Source organism: Euprymna scolopes, chromosome 21 (assembly GCF_053919585.1).
Source record: "Euprymna scolopes isolate OS-2025 chromosome 21, ASM5391958v1, whole genome shotgun sequence".
In the NCBI taxonomy this organism is placed as follows: domain Eukaryota; kingdom Metazoa; phylum Mollusca; class Cephalopoda; order Sepiida; family Sepiolidae; genus Euprymna; species Euprymna scolopes.
The window spans coordinates 10,731,006-10,757,195 of record NC_136502.1 but is presented as its reverse complement, the minus strand read 5'-3'; the positions used below and the strand labels follow the sequence as shown (position 1 = coordinate 10,757,195).

At 30.9% G+C, this 26,190-nt stretch overlaps 1 protein-coding gene across 3 annotated transcripts in view; it reads left to right on the top strand.

Annotated features, from left to right (window-relative positions):
- The window catches only part of LOC145241995 (protocadherin beta-13-like), a 261,453-nt gene that overhangs the window by 157,380 nt on the left and 77,883 nt on the right, over positions 1-26,190 (top strand). For all 3 annotated transcript variants that reach the window (XM_080104877.1, XM_080104878.1, XM_080104879.1), the window contains exon 2: positions 9,264-11,727. In XM_080104877.1, coding sequence (XP_079961003.1) covers positions 9,343-11,727 — 2,385 coding nt within the window. In that variant the 5' untranslated portion in view covers positions 9,264-9,342. The remainder of the gene's footprint in view (positions 1-9,263; positions 11,728-26,190) is intronic.

Here is a 26,190-nt window from a genome sequence, read left to right as displayed (position 1 = left end):
ACCCTCAAAGTTCTACTATAGTGTGATTCCTACTCTACTTCTTCAAAGGAGGATAGAAAAAACATACGAACTTTAAACAATCAGGATTAACGTCAGTCAAATTTAGTAAAAAAATAGAATCTTTTCTTTTTTTTTTTTTTTGCATAGGCATCACCACTTATCAAGGCCAAGATACCACTCGAGGATAAGGGTTAAAGAGTGTACAGTAGAAATTGGACAATATAGTAATCGTTAGTAATGGAAATTCAGTAAATTTGTTAACAAGTGGAACGGCTCATGAAGAATTTGTTTACGTTAGACTTGAAGACAACTATATTGTAGTCAGCTGGAAAGCAGGAAAACGGAAGACAATTCCACAGGCGTGCAGTTCTAAGAAAGAAGCTTTTTTTCATGGAATCTATGTTTAGGTTTAGGCACAGATAACGAGTGGGGGGGAATTATTGATAGTGTTTTCAGCTAGACGAGTGTTTCTTGTGAAAGTTTGGCGAAGAGGGACCATAGACTGAAGATAGAGGTTGCAGGGGAGAGAAAAGGATATCTCCTATGAGGCTACGAAGTCTATTTTTGAACTCTATCAAGGCAGGACAAGTCCTTTCTAGAAGCTCCTGCCCAGATATGGCAACAGTATTCCATCCATGATATAAAATTACACTTCCTTCATTGCTATAAAATTACATTTTCTTCATTAGCATCTTGATGCTCCACATGAAAACCAGCTCTAAAATTTCACAGAGCTTCAAATTACAGTGGGACCTTCCATTCAAATCGATATAATGGAAGAATTCGTTCCCTTTTCTAACAGAACGAACTGACTGGCAACCTTCTCTTCTGCACCTCCACACTGGCACATTCTGTTCACGGACCCCCTTACTAGTTAAAATCACTGGCTCATCGCATTTACGGCAAGAATTTTCCTTCAACCAGAAGACCATGTTGAAGGAGATATTGTGTTGGTGTCTCCTCACTGTGCATCACTTCAGAATAAAACCCTCATAACAACATCTCGGGAGAATATGCATGTTTAGTTATGTTTCTCTACGTTTTAAAGGTTAATGTTTTTTTATTGGTGAAAATGTGCGAATCAACTTGGAAAGGGGAATATTACATTATTTGTTTCTTTTTCTCGTTTAGTTGTTTTTCTTTTTTCTTTTTGAATCACCCTACCTAATATAATTCTAGCAGTGTTTTGTGAGAAAAGTGCTATTTCAAACTTAGGAATGATAAACTAACGAAAATGATATTTTAAACTTAAGCATGACAGACCAACGAATGGACAGAACTTCTTCCAGAGATGCTTGGTCACATTAAAAATAATCTGCATTCATTCGATTTTCATCTTTAATGATAAAAATGCGATATGATAAACTGGATCCTGACAGACAAAGACTCATAAAAATACAAGGACAAATTAAAAAAAAGAATCAAAGTGAAGTGTGATGTTCTTTTGTACAAGAAGACGTTTAAAGCCATACTGTTCAAAATAGCTGTCCAATCAATCAAATCTCATTTATAAAGCTCACTATGTCTATATTTCTCCATTTTTTCCAACTGCATCTCCTCCAAGACGGAAGGTCGCTGAGCGGCACAAGGCAGCTCGAATGATTGCATTTTTGTGGACAGTTTGTTATGAGTCTTTACCCCGTTAAAATACTTGCTAAGGGGTAAAAAATGGGTCAAATTAAATTGCCAAGCATAAATCGACTTAAATTGTATTTCTACACATGCACACACACACACACACACACACATATATATATATATATATATATATATATATATATAGTCATCCACATAGATTACTGTTTCGCTGTTTCACAGTTCATCAGTGCGGCTAGACAGGCAACTACCTCAAGCCAGGATTTAAACCCGACCGCCTGTATGACAGTCAAGGCTCCTAACCATTATGCTAATCGGCGGCTGCTGTGCGAGTCGTGAATTAACAATGTTTTGACATCGGCCGAAATACCTAAGCTCAATTTGTTTACACAAAGAGCATCGCTTTATACACTAATGGTAATTCATGTATCACTTCTCAATATGCTCAACTGAAGATGAGGAGCATTTTATATATATATATATATATATATATATATATATATATATATATATATATATATGCACACACATTTGTACATTAATGTTATTTTATTTTTAGCTATTCTATATCTGACTGAAGATGGCGGGAATGCTACAAATTTTGTTTTTGGTTACAGTTTTGATTCTAGCTGATGGTAACCAAGTCATATTTTTTTTTATACTTCTGAAATCAGAAATATATATTGGGTACAATATGATATGAAATAATTGATAGAGAATTGACTCTATAATAATATATACAAAATCTGGATAAATTAAAATATGATACTTAAGTATATTTTATGATTGGGCAACGCTCCCACCATATTAGCTTTAACTAAATCTTGGAAAAGAATTTACATTTCAAACACATTACTTATATATTATTTCCAGTTTATATTTATCTACAGATGTTTTAAATTCATTATACGAGTTTTTTTTGTTTTTTTTTAACTATAAGAGCTAAATTACTATTACTGACAGACCAACAAAAATATTAGTTAAAATTTAAATATAATATGATCGATCAATGGGTGTTTAAAAATGGAAATTCTATTTTGAATTGAAGTATGACAGGCTGAAAAATCGACAGACCGAAGGCCAGAGCTTCTTAGAGAGATGTTCTGTTGCATCTCAAATAAGCTAAGTATATTTAATCGGCACTTTCAGTGATAAAAATGGTTTTCAAGCTGAAGTATAACATACTGAACAATTCACCTACAGACAAAGCCACTCACAGAGATACAAGGACATATAAAAGGACACTTAAAATAAAAACAGAAACAGAAACAAAACATCAACCTTCTATCCTGTATCATAAAACATTATTAGGCCAAGTTGAAATCATCTGACCTCAGTCTACTACTCCCCTGATTCCCTAGCTTTGATTATTGACAAAGCAATCAGACCTTTCCTCTTTTCATAGTGATTTGCTCGAGAGTAACCAATGGAAGCTCACTAATCAGAAAAAGGGAGTGGTTCCCAATCACTCATTTTGATAATAAAAATGGTCCAGCGAACGTTTTTGGTTTAAAAATGATATCTAGGGTTCTTTTTTTTTTTCAACTTCAAATACAAGAAAAAAATATTTATATTTACTCTCTTATAAATAAAATAATTTCTGACTGATTTATCCTTTTTGCCTTCTTTTTTATTTAAATCAGATTTTTAAAAAATCTGTTGTTTTATTCATTTTTCCGAATTTATTTTTCTATATTTAGACTTCTTTTAATTTATTATTTTCTCATTTAGAAAAAAAAAACTAGCTTTACCTATTTGACTTTGCTCACGAAGCAGTCTTTTAAAATACATTTTATTTATTAATTTATTTTTTAAATCATGCTGTTTTGTTTTGCTTTTCCAAATTATGTTTTAATAGAATTAAAAAAATTAAATTTAATTATTCCGACGAAATTATTATGACACCATAACTCATTTTATTAAGGTAATGTTTTAATCATTATAAAATTATTGGATGGGAATATCTTCGAAAACTTTAAATCTTTTTTAATGCTTGAATGTTTTAAAGCCAGAATAAACTACTTTTCCACTATTTAAGTACTCTTAAATTTAGAAAGGTCACAAAATAATTTATTCTTTATTTTCAACTATAAACTAAAGATTAATATGTCTAAGTTTATTTATTTAAAAACTGTTATCCTCATCTTCATAGTTGTTGCTGTTCCACCATGTTTAATCCAATTTAACCTCTGACCTGCTTTGGGTGGGATTGAAACTGCTATCCTCAGACAGTGCTCACCTGGAACCGTACAGATTCAACACCTTTGTTCACTGTAGCACGGGCCCTGAAGGTGAAACAACTACTATAAAGATGAGGATAACAGTCCGTAAATAAATAAAGTACTCATCTCAAAGGATTCCAATAAAAAAAAAAATAATAATATACAGTGTCACAAAATAAACTATCTAATTCTATACTAATTTAAATGTAAAAATAAATTATTTATTTTGGGACACTCTGTATAATATGTGTAAATTGCTTATAATGAAACCGAAATGCATTCTAGTGGATTTAATTTCATAATTCACTTACATTATAAATTAGGATTGTTACATTTTTTTGTTTTATTTTACGCTATTGGCTTTTTGATTTCAATACATAATTGATTAATTGTAACTAAAAAATAATAATGAGCGAATCATGTTAAAGAGAGAAACATAGATACACATAAAGTTGTAATATATTTTATTAATAATACGATAGCGTGTATGTTATTTTCTGTGTCATGCTTACATCCGGGTCGTTTAATTGTTATGTAAATAATTTTACCAAGAATTCTTCATAAGTTTTGGTTTCGGTTTCGATTATAACTGATGACACTTAAGTAATCTATTTTTTTAATAATTAATTCTTCGTAAGTTTTAAGTATTTTTTATAAATAATTCTTCATAAGTTTTGGTTTCGGTTTTGATTATAACTGATGGCACTCCAGTAATCTATTTTTTTTTTATAAATAATTATATCAAGAATTCTTCATAAGTTTTGGTTTCGGTTTCGATTATGGCTGAAGGAACTGACGTTATATATATATATATATATATATATATATATATATATATATTCATGTTTTTATTTCAGTTTCGATTCAAGCTAATGCTCCCAAGTCATATGGATATATTTTTTTTATTTTTGAAATCACAACTTTATAATATATAAAAATCGATAGAACATTAACTTTATAATAATATATAAAATCTGCAAGAATTAAAATATCATATTTAAGCGGACTTTACGACCGGGCTTTGCCGGGCGTTCGTGCTAGTTTAGATAAATACTTTTGCAGTTTTATCAAAAAAAAGTTACAATAATATCAGAGCATCTCCAATAACACTGAACATCTAGAGAATGCCAACAGCAATATATTACATGTGAATGAGTCCCCTGTGGAATTTCTACAGGTCCCGCTAGTATTTTATTAATATAGAGATTACTCTATTTTTCAATGTTTTTATCTATTCGTCCATGTGTTCCATTCTTTCCTTCTGGGGTATACATTGTAATACACAAAAGAAGCAATACATGACGGTTGCGATTTACAATAACGAAAGGTCCCATAGGGTCGGGATTGGAGACAGAGAACTATGCATGAGTAATGAAAGTAAATGTTACTTTGTGTTCCATATTTCTGAGAGTCTCTACGGCTGCTATTAGAAGATATAACCTTGAGACAGGGCCTGCTAGGGTTTGAAAAATATGTACCTAACATGAGCTGAATTAAATGTCAAGGTAAAACCTCTTTCAAAATTGCAAATATAGGCGAAACGAGATTTCCGAGCCTTCCATAGAAGAATGCACACTCTAAGATTGGTGGGGGGGGAGAATAAATCCAAGGGAGATAACTTAGATAATTATCTATTGATATATATTTACATGGCATCTCTCAAATGATCTATAGGTCGATCCCCATTTGCCTAACAATTAACTTCTCCTTTAACCATAATCCTAGTCTGTTAAACTGTTGCTGCATGGTTTTGTTTTTCTTAAATTTCAAATAGATACAATTGATTTTAGAAAAAAAGGTAGTTATCTGTTTTCATTTAAAAAAAATAATTTTTGGTTTCATCAATTAAGAAATATACACTTTCTCACAAGAATAAAAACATTTTTTTTTAATTATGTGATCAAACTACTATATTTTATTAATCTTTAAAAGCATTTTTTGTCAAATAATTAGGGCAGACAGATAATAACTATTCGTTTTCTTGTTTTAATGAATGGAATTAATTTTCTCAATGAAGATAAATGCTACTATTACTACTACCAGACCGTAATTTGATATTTTCATTATTTTTTAAAATCAGCTTTTTTATTTTACTTTTTTATTTTACTTTTTTATTTTACTTTTTTATTTTACTTTTTTATTTTACTTTTTTATTTTACTTTTTAGATGAATGCATCTTTATTCTCTATCATAGCAGTGTCAATTTTTGCACTTATTTTTTTTTTTCTAAATATTTTTTCTATTTCTCTCATTTTTTATTCCCTTCCATTTTATTTTAAGTCGTCTTTTTCATTAGAGAGTGGGCGATTGACCCAATGGACCATGCCGAGCTTAAATGCTATCAGATTGATTAATGTTTTAATAATATTGGGAAATGTACAAACCCACAAATATCTCTTCAACTATTTTTAAAATAGCACTTTGTGTTCTATAAATTGGATACAATTAATCTTTAAGCAACATTTAACAAGTACAAATGTATGTTAAAAAGAAAACTAAATCAAATTCTATTTATTTATCCATTTTTTTCTCATTTGTTTCCTATTTATTTTTGTGTTCATTTTTATTTATTATCCTTAAATTTTTTTTTGTGTTCATTTTTATTTATTATCCTTAAATTTTTTTTGTGTTCATTTTTATTTATTATCCTTAAATTTTTTTTTGTGTTCATTTTTATTTATTATCCTTAAATTTTTTTTGTGTTCATTTTTATTTATTATCCTTAAATTTTTTTTTGTGTTCATTTTTATTTATTATCCTTAAATTTTTTTTGTGTTCATTTTTATTTATTATCCTTAAATTTTTTTTGTGTTCATTTTTATTTATTATCCTTAAATTTTTTTTTGTGTTCATTTTTATTTATTATCCTTAAATTTTTATTTGTGTTCATTTTTATTTATTATCCTTAAATTTTTTTTTGTGTTCATTTTTATTTATTATCCTTAAATTTTTTTTTGTGTTCATTTTTATTTATTATCCTTAAATTTTTTTTTGTGTTAATTTTTATTTATTATCCTTAAATTTTTTTTTGTGTTCATTTTTATTTATTATCCTTAAATTTTTTTTTGTGTTCATTTTTATTTATTATCCTTAAATTTTTTTTTGGTTAATTTTTATTTATTATCCTTAAATTTTTTTTTTGTGTTCATTTTTATTTATTATCCTTAAATTTTTTTTTGGTTAATTTTTATTTATTATCCTTAAATTTTTTTTGCATTCATTTTTATTTATTATCCTTAAATTTTTATTTATTATCCTTAAATTTTTCCTCCTCATGTTTGTTTATTCTCTTATTTTTTTCTTTCCTGGTTTCGATTCTTTTTTTAATCTGTCCATTTTCTTCCCACCACGTCAAGTCATGTATTTATTAGAAGAGGCATTGTTATTACTACTAGCAGCGGAGGGTCTTGTTTTAAACAGAATCAAATATAAAAGACAATTAAAGGAATCGGTTTTAGCATCGGAAAATAGGCACAAATTTTTCTGATTTCGATACTGATTCCAATATCCCCAAAAGTTCCGATTTTTCTGATTCCTGACTCCGATTCCGATTAATTGTTCTAACACTAATATATATATATATATATATATATATATATATATATATATATATATATATATATATATATATATATATATATATATATATATATATATACTAGCAAAAGTACCCGTCATTGACTGGGTTCAAAAACAGCCTTCAGAAAATAGACTCTGATTTATGAAAGTATGGTAGGTTATGAAAAGGAAGGGTTGTAAAGAGATAGCTTAGAATTTGGGGGTATCAAAACCAAAGCAAAATATGATGAAAGTAGATTAGATAAACCCCATAATTTATTATACCATACCTATTCACACTGAAACACTTATCACAATATTCTGTGGATCTATATTAAAAAAACCTTGTTAAACTTTGTGACATATTTCCCTCTATGGCGGTCAGGCGCGAACGAACACCCCATAATTTTATTATACCATATTTCTTCAAACTGAAACATAATTATCAAAGTATACTTATGCAGATATAAATGAAAAGTCTTTATTAAAGTTTGTGCCTATTTCCATTCTATGGAAGCCAGGCGCGAACGCAGACCCTACAATTTTATTATACCATCCATATTTAAGTTAAAACATACTTATCAAAGTATTATTATGTACATCTATATCAAAAACACTTATAAACGTTTTTTTTTATTTAAAATTTTTTATTTCCATACTTTGTGGACCACGCACGTACACAGACCCCACAATTTTAATGAATCATCATTATGCCATAATCATTATATATGATCAGTTTTCTATAATAGTCAACCATATAGGAGCCTATTCGTGACCAGACACACGCAAACGTTCAGCTTTATATATATATATATATATATATATATATATATATATATATATATATATATATATATATATATTTAATTTTATAGAAGGAATTAGACCTGAAGTCTTAAGAGCAAAGTTTATTTTAATGTGTCACTACTTTAAAATAATTTTGCTCATAATACTGTGGATATATAATAAGCTCAATAGGTATACTTCTCCTACAGCTATATTAATATTGGTTATAAAGATTAATAATTATAAATTATGAATCAGTTTCAACAGGAAAAACAAACAAAATCAACTTGAGTGTACGATCGTTTCCGAAACGATCGTACACTCAAGTTGATTTTGTTTGTTTTTCCTGTTGAAAATGATTCGTATTTTTAATTATTAGTCTTTATAATATATATATATATATATATATATATATATATATATATATATATATATATATATATATATATTATTATTATTATTATTATTATTTATGTAGATACACAAAATAATATATATATATAATATATATATATATATATATTATTATTATTATTTATGTAGATACATAAAATAATATATATATATATATATATATATATATATATATATATATATATATATATAGAGAGAGAGAGAGAGAGAGAGAGAGAGAGAGAGAGAGAGAGAGAGAACGAGAGAGATTATAGAAGAGAGTATTTCGAAGAACATATAAATATTGTTGAATACAGACTCTGTGTAATGTGAACGAAGCACTCAAATTCAACATTAGGAAAATAAACTGATTATTTTGTCATTAATTTTATTTTCATTGGTCTGGACTCAAACTAAGACAAAACATTAGAGTGTGTGTTTATGCTGTCTTGTTCTAGAGTGGAAGAATACTGATTAGATCTTTGTTCTTTTCTTTTTTTTATTCATTTATAGGTTCGAACGTAAGTGCTTCAACTTTTATATTGTTTCTGTACCCTTTCGTCTATTTATCTACTTTAAAACTTAATCGTTTTTATGTGCATTTTACACGAATATCATTCTCTTTTGAACGCTCGTCTCATTGTATGCATCACGTAACAATGTATAAATTTATAATTCATCCTAATGATATCTTTTCTTTTTTTTAAGATGCAACGAGAATTTTGGCCAACATCTTTGCCCTGGATGGATTTTACAATTGCTTCTTGTGACGTTGACAACAAAAAGTATGCTGTTGCTACAGTTGTGTCTACTAGTCTTGTGTGTGCTACCCAGTTGTGTTGTGTGTGAGGACCTTACCTATGATGTGGAGGAAGGCAAAGGGCCTGGCACTTTGGTGGGAAACGTGGCAGCCGATTCACACTTTCTAGACAGTGTTTCACATCAAGACCGCAATCTGATCACATTCAGCCAACTTGACTCAGGCCAAGTGGGTGGCACACAGTTGTTTAGCGTGGACAAAAAGACTGGGAAACTTTACACAATTCACACACTTGACACAGAATCAATGTGCAAGCACAACACAGAATGTTTTCGGATGGTAGAAATTGCTGTAGAAAAAGCAACATCATTCATGAAAATCATTGATGTTAAGGTGAGACTTAAAGATGTCAATGATCATCAACCTGAGTTTCCAGTGAAACAGGTAAATATAGAATTCTCTGAGGATGACAGAAAAGAGGCAAGGAGATTAATACCAAACGCCATCGATAAGGATATTGGAACCCAGAATTCTCAGATTACTTACATGCTGACAAAGAAAAGGCATGAACCATTTACGTTGTCAGTTTCGAAAAGTGTTGATGGAACCTCACAGCTATTTATAAACTTAGAAAATGATCTAGATAGGGAACTTAAAGAATTTTATGATGTTCAAGTGATCGCCAAGGATGGAGGATCACCTTCAAGACAAAGCACAATGGATGTACATATTTCTGTTAAAGATGTTAATGATAACATGCCGATATTTTCTCAAAAATCTTACAATGTTTCTATAAAGAACGAACCAAGTGAAACATCTGCAATTATCATTCTTTCCGCCAATGATTTAGATTCTGGATTATACGGAAGGATAACGTATCACTTCAGTTCAAAAACTTCGGATATTGCCAAGACACACTTTAAACTAAATAAAGTGACTGGAGAGATATTTCTGAATAAGAGGTTTACATTAGGGCAAGAGTTAACTAATAAGTTGTATGTAGAAGCAACAGATGGTGGTACTCCTCCACTAACTGCCATAGCTTTGGTGCTAGTTAATGTGATTAATCAACAGAACACCGCTCCGATAATAGATGTAAACTTTGTTTCAGCATCAGTGAACATTCCGGAAAACATTGATGTAGGCAGTTTTATAGCTTATGTTAGAGTCACTGACCATGATGCTGGACAGAATGGTGAGGTTAACTGTATTCTTCATCATGATATATTTGAACTCCAGAGTTTAGGTAAAAAGAAATACAAAGTGATCGTCAAGAAGCCACTAGACAGAGAGGCTGAAGATCACCATAGCCTTACCATTGTCTGCCAAGATAATGGAACCCCACCCCTTCATAGTGAGACCAAGTTTCTCATCCAGGTAATGGATGTCAATGACGTACAACCACAGATATCTAAGAAGACCTTTAAGTTTTGGATTCAGGAAAATCAGAATGCACGGTATTCTGTGGGTTTTATAAATGCCACAGATCCTGATTTGGGACCAGGAGGTAAACTGACATACTTGTTAGTATCCAACGACAAACATTTTCTTCCTTTCCAGATTACTGATTATGGACTAATATCAACTGTGATGTCCCTGGACCATGAATTTCAGGATGTCTATAAATTTCAGGTTTTGATCAGAGACAATGGTAAGCCACGATTGAACAATACTGTAAATGTGATCGTTGAGGTAAAAGACGAAAATGATAACTCCCCCTATTTCACCTTCCCCAGCATCAACCCTTACACCCTGGATGTGCTATACTATCCACGTTACACAAAGAACATTACAGTACTAAAGGCGTCCGATAGGGACAGTCAAGAAAACGCTTTCCTGAAGTATGAGATAGCTTCTGGCAATGATAAACAGTTGTTTACCATCAACCACTACACTGGTTTATTATCATTTGCTCGGGTACTTACCCAACAAGATGCTGGTTCATATGAGCTGGAGTTTGTGGTCAAGGACAGTGGCACCCCAGTTTTGTCAGCCGCTACTACACTGATCTTGGCGTTAACTGTGAGCAATAAGACATTTGAAATGCAAAACGCTGTGAATGTGCAGACTGATGACGCCTATGACAAGATACAACTAGATTTTCTGATTGTTATTGTTTCAGTGGCAGTGTCAGTATCTGTTGTCATCACGGCGATCATCTCAATATGCTATTTAAAATTCTCAAACCGAAAAAACATATCAAATCGCAATCGAATGCATTCGTCAAACAAGTGTGAACAGAGGCAGCTAATGTATCCGTCTTATCTGGCCACCTCTTGTACTGATCTTCCATCCACACGGATAAAGGATCCGGAAATGTCCAAGGGCACTCAATTAACAGCATCTAGGAGAGAGTGTTTCCTTGGTGCTTCACTTAAGGATCAACAAGCCAGCCCCGATGTCATGTATCAGGTAAGAGACAATCCTCATTTATTTGTTTGGAATCTGGTTTTCTTTTCTTTCTACAACTCTTTATAAAAATTCTTATTTCTTTAAAAATATTTTTGCATATTCTATTTTAGTTCTACTATTTTTCTTCAAATTTTCTATTTTCTTCTTTTTCTTTTTTTTAATAAAATTCTGTTTTTTTTTCTTTTTTTTCAAATTCTATTATTTTCCTTATAATTTTCTTCTTTTTCTTTTTTTTAATAAAATTCTGTTTTTTTTTTCTTTTTTTTCAAATTCTATTATTTTCCTTATAATTTTCTTCTTTTTCTTTTTTTTTAATAAAATTCTGTTTTTTTTTCTTTCTTTTTTTCAAATTCTATTATTTTCCTTATAATTTTCTTCTTTTTCTTTTTTTTAATAAAATTCTGTTTTTTTTTTCTTTTTTTTTCAAATTCTATTATTTTCCTTATATTTTTCTTTTTCTTCTTTTTAAATAAAATTCTGTTTTTTTTTTTTTTCAAATTCTATTATTTTCCTTATAATTTTCTTCTTTTTCTTTTTTTTTAATAAAATTCTGTTTTTTTTTTCTTTTTTTCAAATTCTATTATTTTCCTTATAATTTTCTTCTTTTTCTTTTTTTTTAATAAAATTCTTTTTTTTTTTCTTTTTTTTTCAAATTCTATTATTTTCCTTATAATTTTCTTCTTTTTCTTTTTTTTTAATAAAATTCTGTTTTTTTTTCTTTTTTTTTTTTCAAATTCTATTATTTTCCTTATAATTCTTTACCAGATATTTTTGACTTTATCTCCTTTTTTACATATCATCTCTATTTTTCATATTTTATTTTCTAAATATTATTCATTTTTTTTTTCATTTGAAAATTTTGATTTTTCTTTATTTTATTTTCAAATGTGGCTGAAAACTTTACGATGGCAACCCTGGAATCATTATCTGTTTTCCTTGTCTGTTTCATTGTAAAAGGATTTGATCCATTTGAGATGTTCTTTATGCTAGTAAAACGAAAGGTCCACAACTGTACTATCACAAGCATGAAATAAATGATTGCGGTAGACCTTCTATGAAATATGTTTCTCATTGGCTAATTAATTGGAATTTGAATATTTCAAACTCTGCAATATATTCATACAAAAATCTAATCCATGTGTTAAGGAAACTTTTATTCTTTCAAAAGGTAATTCAGAAGATTTATGGATTTATTTTGTGAATAATTGTAAAACTATGTTGCTTATGCAGATTTTCTTAATGTTTGTTTAGGTGATAAATAAAACAATTCAACAATGAAAAAATGCAATAATATATTAGAAGATAACAATAAAACAATGTAACAATACAATAATCAAACAATACAACAATAAGACAATAAAGAAATAAAACAATACAACAATAAAATAAAACAACAATAAAGCAATACAATAATAAAACAATGGATAGCAATAAAACAATACAGCAATAAACCAATGCAAAAATAAAGCAATACAGCAATACAACAATAAAACAATACATGGCAATAAAACAATAAAACAATACAACAATAAAACAATAAGACAATACAACAATAAGACAATACATAGCAATGAAACAATACAACAATAAAACAATACAACAATAAAACAATACAACAATAAGACAATAAAACAATAAGACAATACAATAATACAAAATAAAACCAAAAAACAGTACGACAACACAACAATAAAGCAACAAAACAATAAAAAATGCATCAATAAAAAAATACAATGCTATTATTCGATATTTGAAACAGTTTTTATATTGTTTTCTAAAGGTATTTAGTATTCAAAATACATGTATAATATATTCAATGCCTAAAACATAGATATTAGGTAACTCAACCTACTAAATGATCCAATATAATTAAAAAATATTTTTTCATGTCTTATTTACACATTTTGGCCTTATCTATTCAAACATTCATATGCATGAGTATTTTTTTCAGTTAATATTTATTGAAAATGTTTGGTGCATACAAATAGAACCATTTAAATTCTTGATAGATAATTCTTAAAGCTTATTTAACTTTTACTGTAGATGATATTTTCAATCAGACATTAGCAATTAGCAATTACAATGGGAAGCATCAGCTTTTGGTCAGAAGTTTCCACTTATCTTATCTGTCTATATCTGTCCATCATTCTCTATGTGTATGTGTATGTACGTCTATAAACGTGTGTGTGCATGGGTACGTGTATAAGCATGCGTAGTAATGTACTGGTGTATATGCATCTTTGTTTACAAATGCAAGTGTGTATGTGGAGTGTGTGGGTGTCCAATTCTTGGTTTTGAATAAAGGCCACACAAGTTGCTGACCATTCCAAGTCAAAAATATTGGAATGGTTGTATTCAGATAGATCTACCTCATTGGCTATATCCATTCCTCTCTTGCTGCTAACCCTGACCGCCCTGCACTTGTGTTTCCATCATTCACATCGAAGAAGACCGAAGGATTGGTCGAAAATTAGGTGCTTTTGAAAGAAACGTTTTTGTGTTTTTCAAAAGACTTTTTGTATTCCTACACGTCAACGAAGAGGGAATAAATACAGAAAAGATATAAACATTTATATATTTTTCGTATTGATTTTTTATCTCTCTCTCTCTCTCTCTCTCTCTCTCTCTCTATATATATATATATATATATATATATATATATATATGCACACACACACATACACACACACACACACACACACACACACACACATATATATATATATATATATATGCACACACACATACACACACACACACACACACACACACATATATATATATATATATATATATATATATATATATATATATATATATATACGCACACACACTTGCTTCCCTATGTGTAGAGCACTCTGGTAGAGGAAATTATTTTCTTAGCATAATGCAATATTTTCCCATAAAAAGAATTGAGTTCTCTAGGTTACCAGTATCGTAAATTTATAAATAAATTAATAAATTCATTTAATTGATATTCTTTCTACCGCATGTTCAGACCGTACGGCACTCAATACTATTATTTATGGTTGGAAGTGATATGACACCAGGGTCTTAAATCTCAATCTTCAATTAGTTTCAAATGCTTGAAATTGAGAATAATTATATGCATTTATATATATAGATGAAACTCAACTGTTCGTTTTTATTTTTTGTTTTGGGGCTATTGTTTGTCTTTGCAAGATTGTATGCATTATATAGTATTGCAGATTTTATGTGTAAATAAATAGTCATGTAAATTTTATTTGTAAACCTTTGGAATTTGACTGTAGTTTTGCATATACATTTGATTTGGCATTTACTCTTGAGCAGGTAGTTGAACAGTGATCAAAATTGCACGGTAAATCTGTAATATTGTTTGCATTTAAGGTCAGTTTTGTTCATTTTAAGGGACAATAAAACAACAAAAAAACCCACAAAAACACAATATCAGATATATATATAATCGTTAATGTAGTCCCACATTCGTCTTTATGATGTCTTTCAATCTGTCAATAAGCTTTTTAATACCACGTTTATGGGATTTTTTAGTTTTCATTTTCAGTTGAAACCCTAATTCATCATAAACTGAAATATATTGTTATCCTTTATCATAATAACGTTAAACCTCACACTGCACAAAATAACATAGCTCTTCCATAAAAATATCCCCAGGAAATTATGCATCACTCACCATATTCTCTGAACTTTGCCCCAACAGATTATTATAAGTTATTAGTTTTTAATATCATTTGAGTAGATTAAAACGGACTTCAAGTGTTTAAATTAGTTTTTTTTTTATTATTGTAATTTTACTCCAAACAAAGCCCGGTGCCACTTTGTAAGGAGACTACTATGTTGAGCGGCAAGATGTCTTGTTTATATTAGTAAGTTTCTTTTCCAGTTTAAAACCTTTTATGAAAACGACATTAAAAAGCTTTTTGATGTAAATGTTCATAGAGAACCATTGTAAGTAATTTACACATATGTTAACATGTAGACACTGTCGCAAAGGAGACAAAGACAAGGAATAGGAAAGAAATTCAACTCGTCTCATTTTTTTCAGTTGGAACAACAGGCATTTATTTCCACCTCTTTAATATGATCCTTGGTCTGCGCACATGCTCTTTTTATAATCTCTTTCCTTGCCATGACGTCTTCTTGCACATGGCTCATTCATTTACATACAGTTGCTATATGCGCGCCCATGTTATGTTACATAATTAGTACTACATCAACTGTAAAATAGATCTGAAATTTTATTTACGTGGTGCCTTCAATAAGTTTCCAGACTTTTTCATATGAGCACTTTTATTGATAATAAACACATGAAACTCTAGTCCCCTTCGAAGTAATCGCCTCCAGCTGCAATGCACTTGCTGTACCGTTCCAACAACTTCTGGAAGGCCCCATGGAAATCCTCTTGTGTGAGTATGTCAACAACCCTCATCACAGCCTCTTTCATTTCCTGAATTGTCTTATAACGATAGCCTTTAAGGTTTTTCTTAAGCTTAGGGAATAAGCAAAAGTCTCAGGGAGCAAAATCTGGACTATAAGGAGAGTGAGAAACTGGCTTAATACCCATCTTGGTCAAATAGTCTGTGACAAGGATGGATTTATGGACTGGTGCATTGTCCTAGTGGAAATGCCATTGATTCAGTTCGAAGAGTGCTGGCTCCCGACCGAATGACATCCTGAACTCCCTTAAAACCTCAACATAGTATTCCTTGTTCACTGTCTGTCCAGTGGGAACCCAGTGCATGTAAATCATCCCCATGCTGTCAAAAAAAGAATCATCATAAGTTTCTTGGTGGATTTGCTCTGTCTGACCTTCTTTGGTTTTGTGGAGCCAGCATGATTCCACTAGGAACTCTGTCTCTTGGTCTCTGGATCATAGCAGTTGATCCAGCTTTCATTGCAGGTCATCAGAGCATCAAGAACTGGGGGATCTGAATTGATCTCGCTGGTGTCATGATAATGTCTTTCTTTTTGATCATCTCTGAACACCCTTGAGACAAACTTTGCTCACATCTTCTGCATCTTCAATTTCTTGTGAATAATTGTGTATACAGTTCCCACACTGACATCAAACTGTACACTTATTGTCTCTATAGACACACGACGGTCCTTATTCATGAAATTGTTTATTTGTCCAATCAACTCTGGTGTTCTGTCTTCCTTACTCCTCCCATCCCTCACATCATCCCCAACAGACTCCTGCCTTCCTTGAATCTCTTATGCCACTAAAAAACTGATGCTCGATTCATGCAAGATGGTCCAAAAGAGTCTGAAGCATTCTATACGTTTCTGTGGCATTTGTTCCAAGTTTAAAACAGAATTTTATTGCATATTGTTCTTCTAAATTGTCCTCACGTCCAAATTGCATTTTTGAAATTGACCAGCTGTGACAATCAGGCTTTAGTAGAGAATATTCCAATTCCTGCTGTAGCTGTTCATTTGAACTTGAAATCATAAAAATTGGTCAGTCATCTCATAAGATGTATAGCAATAACATACCGAATTTTCAAGAGTCTATGATAATTTTAAATCCCTGTACAAAAAAGTCTGGAAACTTATTGAAGGTACTTTGTACCAACTTTTAGCCTCCTTATTCAACGAGGCTTTTTCAGGTTGAAATAAATTTATACTGAGATTTTAGTTGTTTTTTTCTTTTAACTTTTATGTGTGTGTTTTGCTTTTAAAGATGATGAATTTCTTCACATTAAAAGAAAAATAAGGAATAGCCTTGTAGACCAAAAACAATACAATCAAATTAGATGCTGCGATTTTTTTTATATTTCATCTTTTGTATAAAAAGACTTTTTCATTTTACAAAATAAATGACATACACTTCTTCTGGAACTCTTTTCGACAATGGACTATTGTCTATAATCACCGTGGATTGAAAGTCGTTGAACCAAATTGCAATTTGGATATGAGAATAAGTGGTGTAGAATGATGAGGAACTGTATGCTGGAAATTACGATCCCAAATTATAGTGTGCTATTCAGAGCAAAGAGAAAGGAACCAGAGAAGAACCCGCGAGACTAACGTAGAGAAGACAGATAAAACAGTGATCAGTGTTTGAGCAATGTCCTCGGGGTGGGCTGTGGTGCATTTGCTGGCTTCAACGTGTGCATGGAGGGCTCCATACATATGTGTTGTCATTGGGTGTTGTACTGGCCGTCCTCCCGGATATTGCATACAAGTAGAAAAAAAAGTGTTAAACTTCCCCTACCTTTTTTCTTTGTTCTCGCTTTTTTTTTCCGTTTTTTTTTTTTTTTTTTTCTGTTCCTATCTTTAATGGCTATGTCATTATTCGTAGAAATCATAAAACAAAATAAAACACTTATTTTTGAAAAAGTTTTGTGATGGGAAAACAAAATTTTTTTTTTATTTATTATTTGTTTTTATTCAATTTTCACCCCAAACAAGGCACAGTGCCACTTTGAAGCAGGGGGCTACTATTAGGGACTTAATTAGCGGGGTCATTATGAAGGGAGATGAGTAGAAAGATGTTTGTTAACATTACACTTGAACTTCTGCATATCATTGCAGTTGGGAAAGCAGAATCCCGGAAGGGAGTTCCAAAGACTCGCAGTTCTGGGGAAGAAACTATTGGAGTAAAAGGCTTTCTTGCACCTAGGGATCTCTACTGTAAAGGGATGAGACTAAGTAGCTTGTCGGGGGTAGTTACGCCGGGGAGGTACAAGTGTTTGCAGTTCGTCAGAGCATTCATCATTAAAGTATTTGTAGAACAGGCAGAGGGATGCAACATCTCGTTGATGGGACAGAGGCTGAAGCCTAGATGACAGTTCAGGACCTATCAGGTTGGTGACTCTCTTTTGAACCCTGTCCAGGAGCGAGAGACAAGCAGCAGATGCACCAGCCCAGATGTGACAACAGTACTCCATACATGGGCGAATGGTTGCCTTATAGAGGTATAGGATACTGTCAGGCGTAAGTAGTTTTCAGCACGGTAGAGGGAGCCAACCTTCCTTGCAGCAGCCCTGGCAATGCTCTCAATGTATCTATTCCAGTTCATATTCCCTGTAAACGTTAGGCCGAGGAGTTTAAAAGAAATACTTTCAGGCAATGTGTTCTTGGCCATTGCTATTGGTGGTAGAGAAGGTTTCTTGTAGTTATTGAAGGAAACAAGCTTAGTCTTAGCAGCATTGAATGTGATCAACCATTTTTGTCCCCATTCCACTACGGATTGGAGGTCATCCTCTAGAGTTTCTGCCATTTCCTTGGATTCATTTGTTTTCCCCTCATATCTGTTCATTCATTTGTTTTCCCCTCATATCTGTTATAGAGAGTGGTGTCATCGGCAAATATACCCATCTCCGAAACAATTTTATCAGGGAGGTCATTTATGAATATCAGGAATAATAGAGGTCCAAGGATAGACCCCTGAGGTACTCCCGCATTTATGTCATATTGTTTGGATGTACGACCGTCGAGGACAACTTTGATTTTTCTATTACTTAAGAAGGATTTAATTACATTATGAATTTTTCCAGTGATTCCATATGATCTAATTTTCCTTAGAAGACCATCGTGCCATACCCTGTCAAAAGCCTTAGATATATCAAGGGCCACCGCTCTACCCTCCCCTGTTTTATCCAATGAACGGTATATACGTTCAGAAACTACAGTTAAGATATCTGCTGTTGAACGGGCTTGCCTGAATCCATTTTGTTTGTCAGTCAGGAGTTTAGCAGCTGTTAGGTGCTGGACTAGGGCTTGATTAACTAAGGACTCAAATATTTTGGCGAAAAGCGGGAGGAGGCTAATGGGGCGATAATTTAGTGGGTCAGTTCTTTCACCAGAATTCTTGAAGACTGGTACCACAGAGGCGGTTTTCCAGCAGTCGGGAAAACAAGATTCGTTGAGGCATTTATTGTAAAGTTTGGACAGAACTGGAGCAACCTCAGCAGAGCATTTTTTTAATAGCACAGCCGGGATGAGATCTGGTCCACATGCTTTTGAGGTGTCTAGGTTTTTTATAATAGCATGTACCTGAGAAGGGGTGATTTTCAAATCGTCTAGTGTGGCGTCTGTTCGCAGAGGAAAATCAGGGAGTGAGTGGTGTACCGAGTTCAGTGTGGAGTTTGAGGCAAACCGGCTGGCAAGCAGATTAGCCTTGTCAGTTGCCGTGCAAGCAACCTCATTGTTTTACTCTATCACACACACACACACACACACACACACACACACACACACACACACACACACACACACACACACACACACGTTGTAGGTACAACTTATATGTTGTACCTACTTTTAATTATTATTTACCATATAATCCTATTCATTCCTTATCATTTCATATCTAAATGTCTTTAAGCCAATTTTTTCTGCATTTTGTATAATTCTGATCTTCTCCTCTTCTGACGAGAAACATTTAGCTTCGAAATGTCATGACCTAAATAGTTTTTTAATTGTTCTGATTATATAATAAAATTATATATAACTTTTATTCCTCATATTTCATTTAATATGATATATATATATATATATATATATATATATATATATATATATATATATATATATATATATATATGAGAGAGAGAGAGAGAGAGAGAGAGAGAGAGAGAGAGATATGATTTTATATATATACATTTTTATGTCTAAAATAAAAATTAGAATCTAAATATGAATAGCTTTCTACATATTCTCCATTTAACATTAGGGAAATATAAAATGATCTTCTAAATAAGCAACGTTATTACATTGAGCAGGAAATGACATTAACAAAATTTGCTTAACATCTTTAGCAAAACATTTTTGCCTTAAGGTAAGGAAGGAAAGTTTACAGCACTGACCGCAGAGGTCGTCTTTTGTAATGAATGAGTTTGGCAAATCGGTAAAAGAAAATATTACCATTTATCTAAATACTCCAGTGCATTTTCAGTATATTTGCCTTTGTAGCTGCAAAGATAAAAACTGTAGATGAAGCAGAAATATTTCTAACTTATTGAAATAAAGAATGTCATCCTTCAACAGATCAGAGAGTGGTGCAAGAAAATATACTTCTTTGTATCAATGGTAGGATTAGGAGTGCATGCCCCCCCTCTATAATATGGAGCCTCCATTAAGAAACTACTCCTTGTAAATAAAACGTTAATTTTTTTTATTTCTAAAAATTAGAATTATTCTGTTTTAATAAGGATTTTAGTATGTATTTAATATATAAAGATAAGTGAATAAGATTTCTGAACTTGGACCTAAATAGCATTGCATTTCACAAATCGATATTTTTTTTTTTTTTTTGCTTAGCCTTTTTCTTTTGTTGAACGTTGATGCATGTTATTAAAATCAGTACATTCTAATACGATTTATTTTCTTTGCAAAATACAATTTATCATTTTAGGAATATTTCCTTTGCAAAATACAATTTATCATTTTAGGAATATTATCTTTGTTTTCAACAGCAAATGTAAAAAATGTAAATTACAGATAAAATACACTTTTATTGTCAGTATTAAATTCTAGTAAAACTAGTAAATAGTCAACTTTTTTTATAAAGATGGTCAAGCCTTCTCAAGGCCTGAAAGACATTCGAGAATAAGTGTTAATGAGTGTAAGGTTGTCAGTGAGACAACAGTGTAGTGATCGGTAGTGGTGCAAATTGAGTAGAATTTGATTATTAAAAAGAGCGGCTCGAAAACAACTTGTTTACATTGGACTTGAAGATGACAATGTTTTAGTCAGTTAGAAAGCAGCCCTGTGGCACCAAGTTCTACAGGCGAGCAGTTTTAGGAAATCAGATTTGTTCATAGAATTTATGTTTAGATTTAGGCATAGATAAAGAGTGGATGAAACTATTGACAGTGGTTGTAGTTGGATGAGTGCTTGCATGAGAGACCATAGATAGAAGCTCAGTCGAGCACTTGCAATGAAAATAATGGCAGAGTAGAGATAGACTCACAACGTCCTTCTTGTGAGATAAGGATATCATCTACTAGGTTTTGAAGCCAGTTTTGAACCCTATCAAGGTAACAAAGAGTGCTCCGAACAGCTCCTCCCTAGATGTGACAACAATGCTTTGTTTTACATTCTTTCGTTTATTACTACTACATTTCTACTATTATATGAAAGGAACTTTGTCTGTGTGTCTGTGAGTTCGTTCCCTATGAACTCGAAAACGGCTAGGTCGATTTTTATGAAATTTCACACAAATGTACTTTATGTTCTTACATAGATTTTGCGTTGGAATATCTTTGATAAGTATTAATAATCAAAATAATATGATGAAAGAAGAACAAGCGATTTTGACCAAAGTTTACATCTTACACAGTTTTAGATCACAAGTGCATTGGAGAAGTTTTATTACCACACAAGCCGAAAGGCCCAACATATAAAATCAACAGTAGGTTCTTTGATATGACAGGGGTGCATTCGAAAGAATGTTTCTGTTTACAGCACAATTTAAACATGATACTTGACTTTTTCATTGTAAACTTTAATGCAAGTCATTATATATAAAAAATAATTTTATAAAATCAACAGTAGGTTCTCTACAGTGCAATGTAGACTACAATATATTGTGAACTTAGTCACTGTGAGAGGCATGTGAAGCTTCCTCCAGATGCATCGCGATGTGTCGCCAATTAGAGCAAACAATCGGTTGTTTTGATTGAGAAATAGGCTATTTAATCGATTTCAATGACAATAAAATATGGGAGTGTGAAACATTTGTTTATCGTCCTTTAATCCCGGGTAAAATCGGGTCACCTTGCTAGTAGTTGATAAAAAAGTTATATTTTTAATCAATATAATCTGAAAAGGAAACCAATAAGTAATATCTGAACAATTTATATTTCAATGTTGAATCAAATCATGTGACACGTCCTTTGCAAATGATATCTACAGGAAAAATACTTCATGTTTGACCATAAAATGAACGTCACCCGTGTTATCAGCAGCAAATGCAGGTATTGATAGTAAATACTACTAATAACGACTTCAGTTTTTTTATTACTATTCAGTAACGATGAAATGTTATTATGTTTTTATTCATATTTCAAAAGAAATGCCAGTAATTTGTGAATCTCTAGTATATTTAAACTTTTGCAGTCATGCTGCATGGCATCATACATGCACACATTATCAATGCCTAATAAAATTCATTTTCACATAACACTTTATCGCACACATTTATCTTTCCTTTGCTGACTCGAAAAAAAACCAAAAAACAATCAAGTAATAATAAAAAAAAACAATCAATTCCCGAGCAATGACCGTTAATACATGACTACAGTTACAATGTTTAACCTTAATATAAATACAATATTTAATTCATTGTAATCATCTGACTTAAATTGGTTATTCTCGATTAATAGAATAACAGAATAACAGTATTATAACATGCAAAAATCGCTGACCATTAATTAATCGAACCAACATTAAGTTTCATTAAAAAGGAATTTCTATTAAATTAAATTCTTATTATTTTAATTCTTAAATAAGCAATCTTATTTAATACCTTGAATAACTTGGTTATTTTTTTGTGTTGTACGTCAGTTAATAAATATTCTTGAACATAAAATTAAGAAATAAACTATATATCTTTTTATTTTCACACTCACATTGCACATAAAAATAACCAATGCAAATGCATACCATTTATAATTATTTTCCGACTTACTTTATTATTGTTTGATGGGTGTTATCACTGAACAGCAATTGGTGCAAATTCAGTAGTTATCCTAATTAAAACAAAAATACAAAAAAATCTTTATGATATATATACTTGTCATGGAACGAAAATACCACATTCTAAAAATCACGTAAATTGGTCAAGTAATTTTTTTTTACTAAGAAAGTCAAATTTTATAAGGAAGCAAGAATGGTGTGTCTTAACCACCATATTTAATAAATAAAGCGACACAACTCAATTAGAACTACCGAGATTTTAAAATAAGCTTAGTAATGATTACATATATACTATTAATCGCTGCTGAAAATCATAAAAAAAATAATTTTCTATATAAAAATAGTACTACTTCATCAATTTCTGTGATTTTTGGAATATGACATTTTCGTTCCACGACGAGTACGTACATGATAATTATTTTTTCTGTATATTTGGTTTTTAATTAGTTTTGATTCTGGATAAGAACCCAACAATTTTCAAATAATAGATTACCAGAATAGCATATTTACATGAGTGAACTTGCTTTACCTAAAAATAAAATGTTGCCTTCATGACAGCTGCATTAAATTAGTGAATTTCATTTTTGAACAGGTTGCCTTCTTGAGATTTTTAAAAATTGATCTAAATAATTTATTTAGCTGTGTAAAATCTATTGACTTCGGCTTGTTAATACACCTGAGAACCAGTCAGTCATGTACGCAGTATGAGTGCGTTTGAAAAAAAAAAAAAAAAAAAAAAAAAAAAAAATTCAGTCGTTTTTGATTTCAATAAAGCAAATACTGCACTTAATTACATCTATTTCATTGCGATTATTCTAGATTATTTTTTACAACACAACGGTCATTAAGTCCGTCTAGAAATTAGAAAGGTCACTAATTTGTATTCATCTACGGTTGATTAGTTTATTTGATGCTTATTTAGGCTTTCACTTATAATGAACAGTTCAAGTAAAGAAGACGCAGAAAAGTCTTTACGGAACGAAGATGGCATATTCCAAAACTCACATAATTTAATCTAGTAGGGTTCTTTTTATTTAAGAAAATCAAATTTAATGTCTTGCTCAATGCGAGATAAACCAATCGCCATATTTCATTGAAGTAAAAATTCACTGATTAACTCCCCCTTAACAATCTCCCCATAAGTAACCGTTAATCAATGCCTGCTAAAAATACTTAATCGCTAAAAATCGTAAAATTTGATTTTTTTAAAATAAAAAATAAGCCACTTAATCAATTTTAGTGATTTTTGGAATATAGCATCTTCATGCCATGATAAGTAGGTACGCCATAAAGGTTTTTCTATATTTTTGTTTTTCTAAATAAGTGCCAATCTAAGTAGGCACTATTTTTTTTAATTGTTTACTTTTTGGAGTCAACTTGATGAAGAGTAAACAATAAAATAATCATTTGTAAGTCACGTAAGAATTCAGGCCTGAATTTCTGTGTGAGTTTTTTTTTTGTTTTGTTTTTGAAGAAACATCTTTACAAAAACAGTTGGAGAGGGTTTTTTTTTAGTATTTTTCCTTTGAATAAAAAGGATACAGGGAAGGAAAATGTCGATAAAAGGAAATTGATATCACAATATTTTCAATTGTTTTTTTTTTCTTTTTCTTCTCTAATTCTTTCTTTTATTAAATCTTTTCATCCAACTTTTGCCTTTCTTCTTTATTTGTTTTTATACTTATAACAGTGCTGTAACCTTATAGTTTTATTTATTCAACAATGTTCGAACAAGAAGAAAGGAAAAGCAAAAGCCAGTAATCAGAACAGGTGGAATGTGATCGTTTTTCACACTGGTAGTCGAGGGCTATACCTTTTCCTCTTCGTGCCCTTAACACTAAATTATGATGAGCCATTATGTTTTTTCCAAACTATCTCTCTTTCACTCTCTTGTGTCATTCTTATCTAGTTATTTCAATACCAGTCAAAATTACTTTCAGGCATTCACAAATTTGTGGCTTAAAATTTGTATAGCCGCCATAATGCATGCACTTTTCGTAAATAACACAAGAGTGATTAAACATATGAATCGTTGAAACCTTTTTGCTTCCATTAAGTACGAATACATCCTTCTGGTGAATGTATATCTTTAAAATAAAAACAAACAAACAAACAAACAAAAACAAACATATATAAAAATATTGTTTTATGTCATTTTTATATATGAACCAAAATATTTCTCTTATTCATCTTAAAATATGTTTATTAGTATGGAATTCGTTGGTACAGCACAGCAACGCATTAAAATGTTATCATTTCCAGACCTTACAATGGATAAATACGTTTGAAAGGCTAAAAACAACGCATTTATATATATATATATATATATATATATATATATATATATATATATATATATATATATATATATATAGAAAGAGAGAGAGAGAGAGAGAGAGAGAGAGAAAGAGATGTAATATACTGAGTTCGTGTAATTCAGTAAATTTTCATATACCAATGAGTTTTAAGCCAAAGAGTGTTGACTTAAGGAGTAAGCTACAAAATTATCATATTTCATAATTGAGCATTAATATACTGCGAAAGCAAAATCAAGACTTCAAAAAAGGTGTTGATGGCAACAAAAAGTGTATTTCGTTTTACATTACAATTGTTTCCATGTCCAGTCGACAATTTCAAACATTAAATCGTTTGAAGATTTTCAAAAACCAGCATTTCTTCAGACTTTATGAATAAAAACACTTTTAACAATAGAGCATTTTTGAAGAGAAAGAAAAAAGAAAGAAAAAGGGAAAAATCCCTTAACGGGAAAAGCATGTGAGAAACATTTACTTTTGCGGTAGCTACGGAAAGCCAATT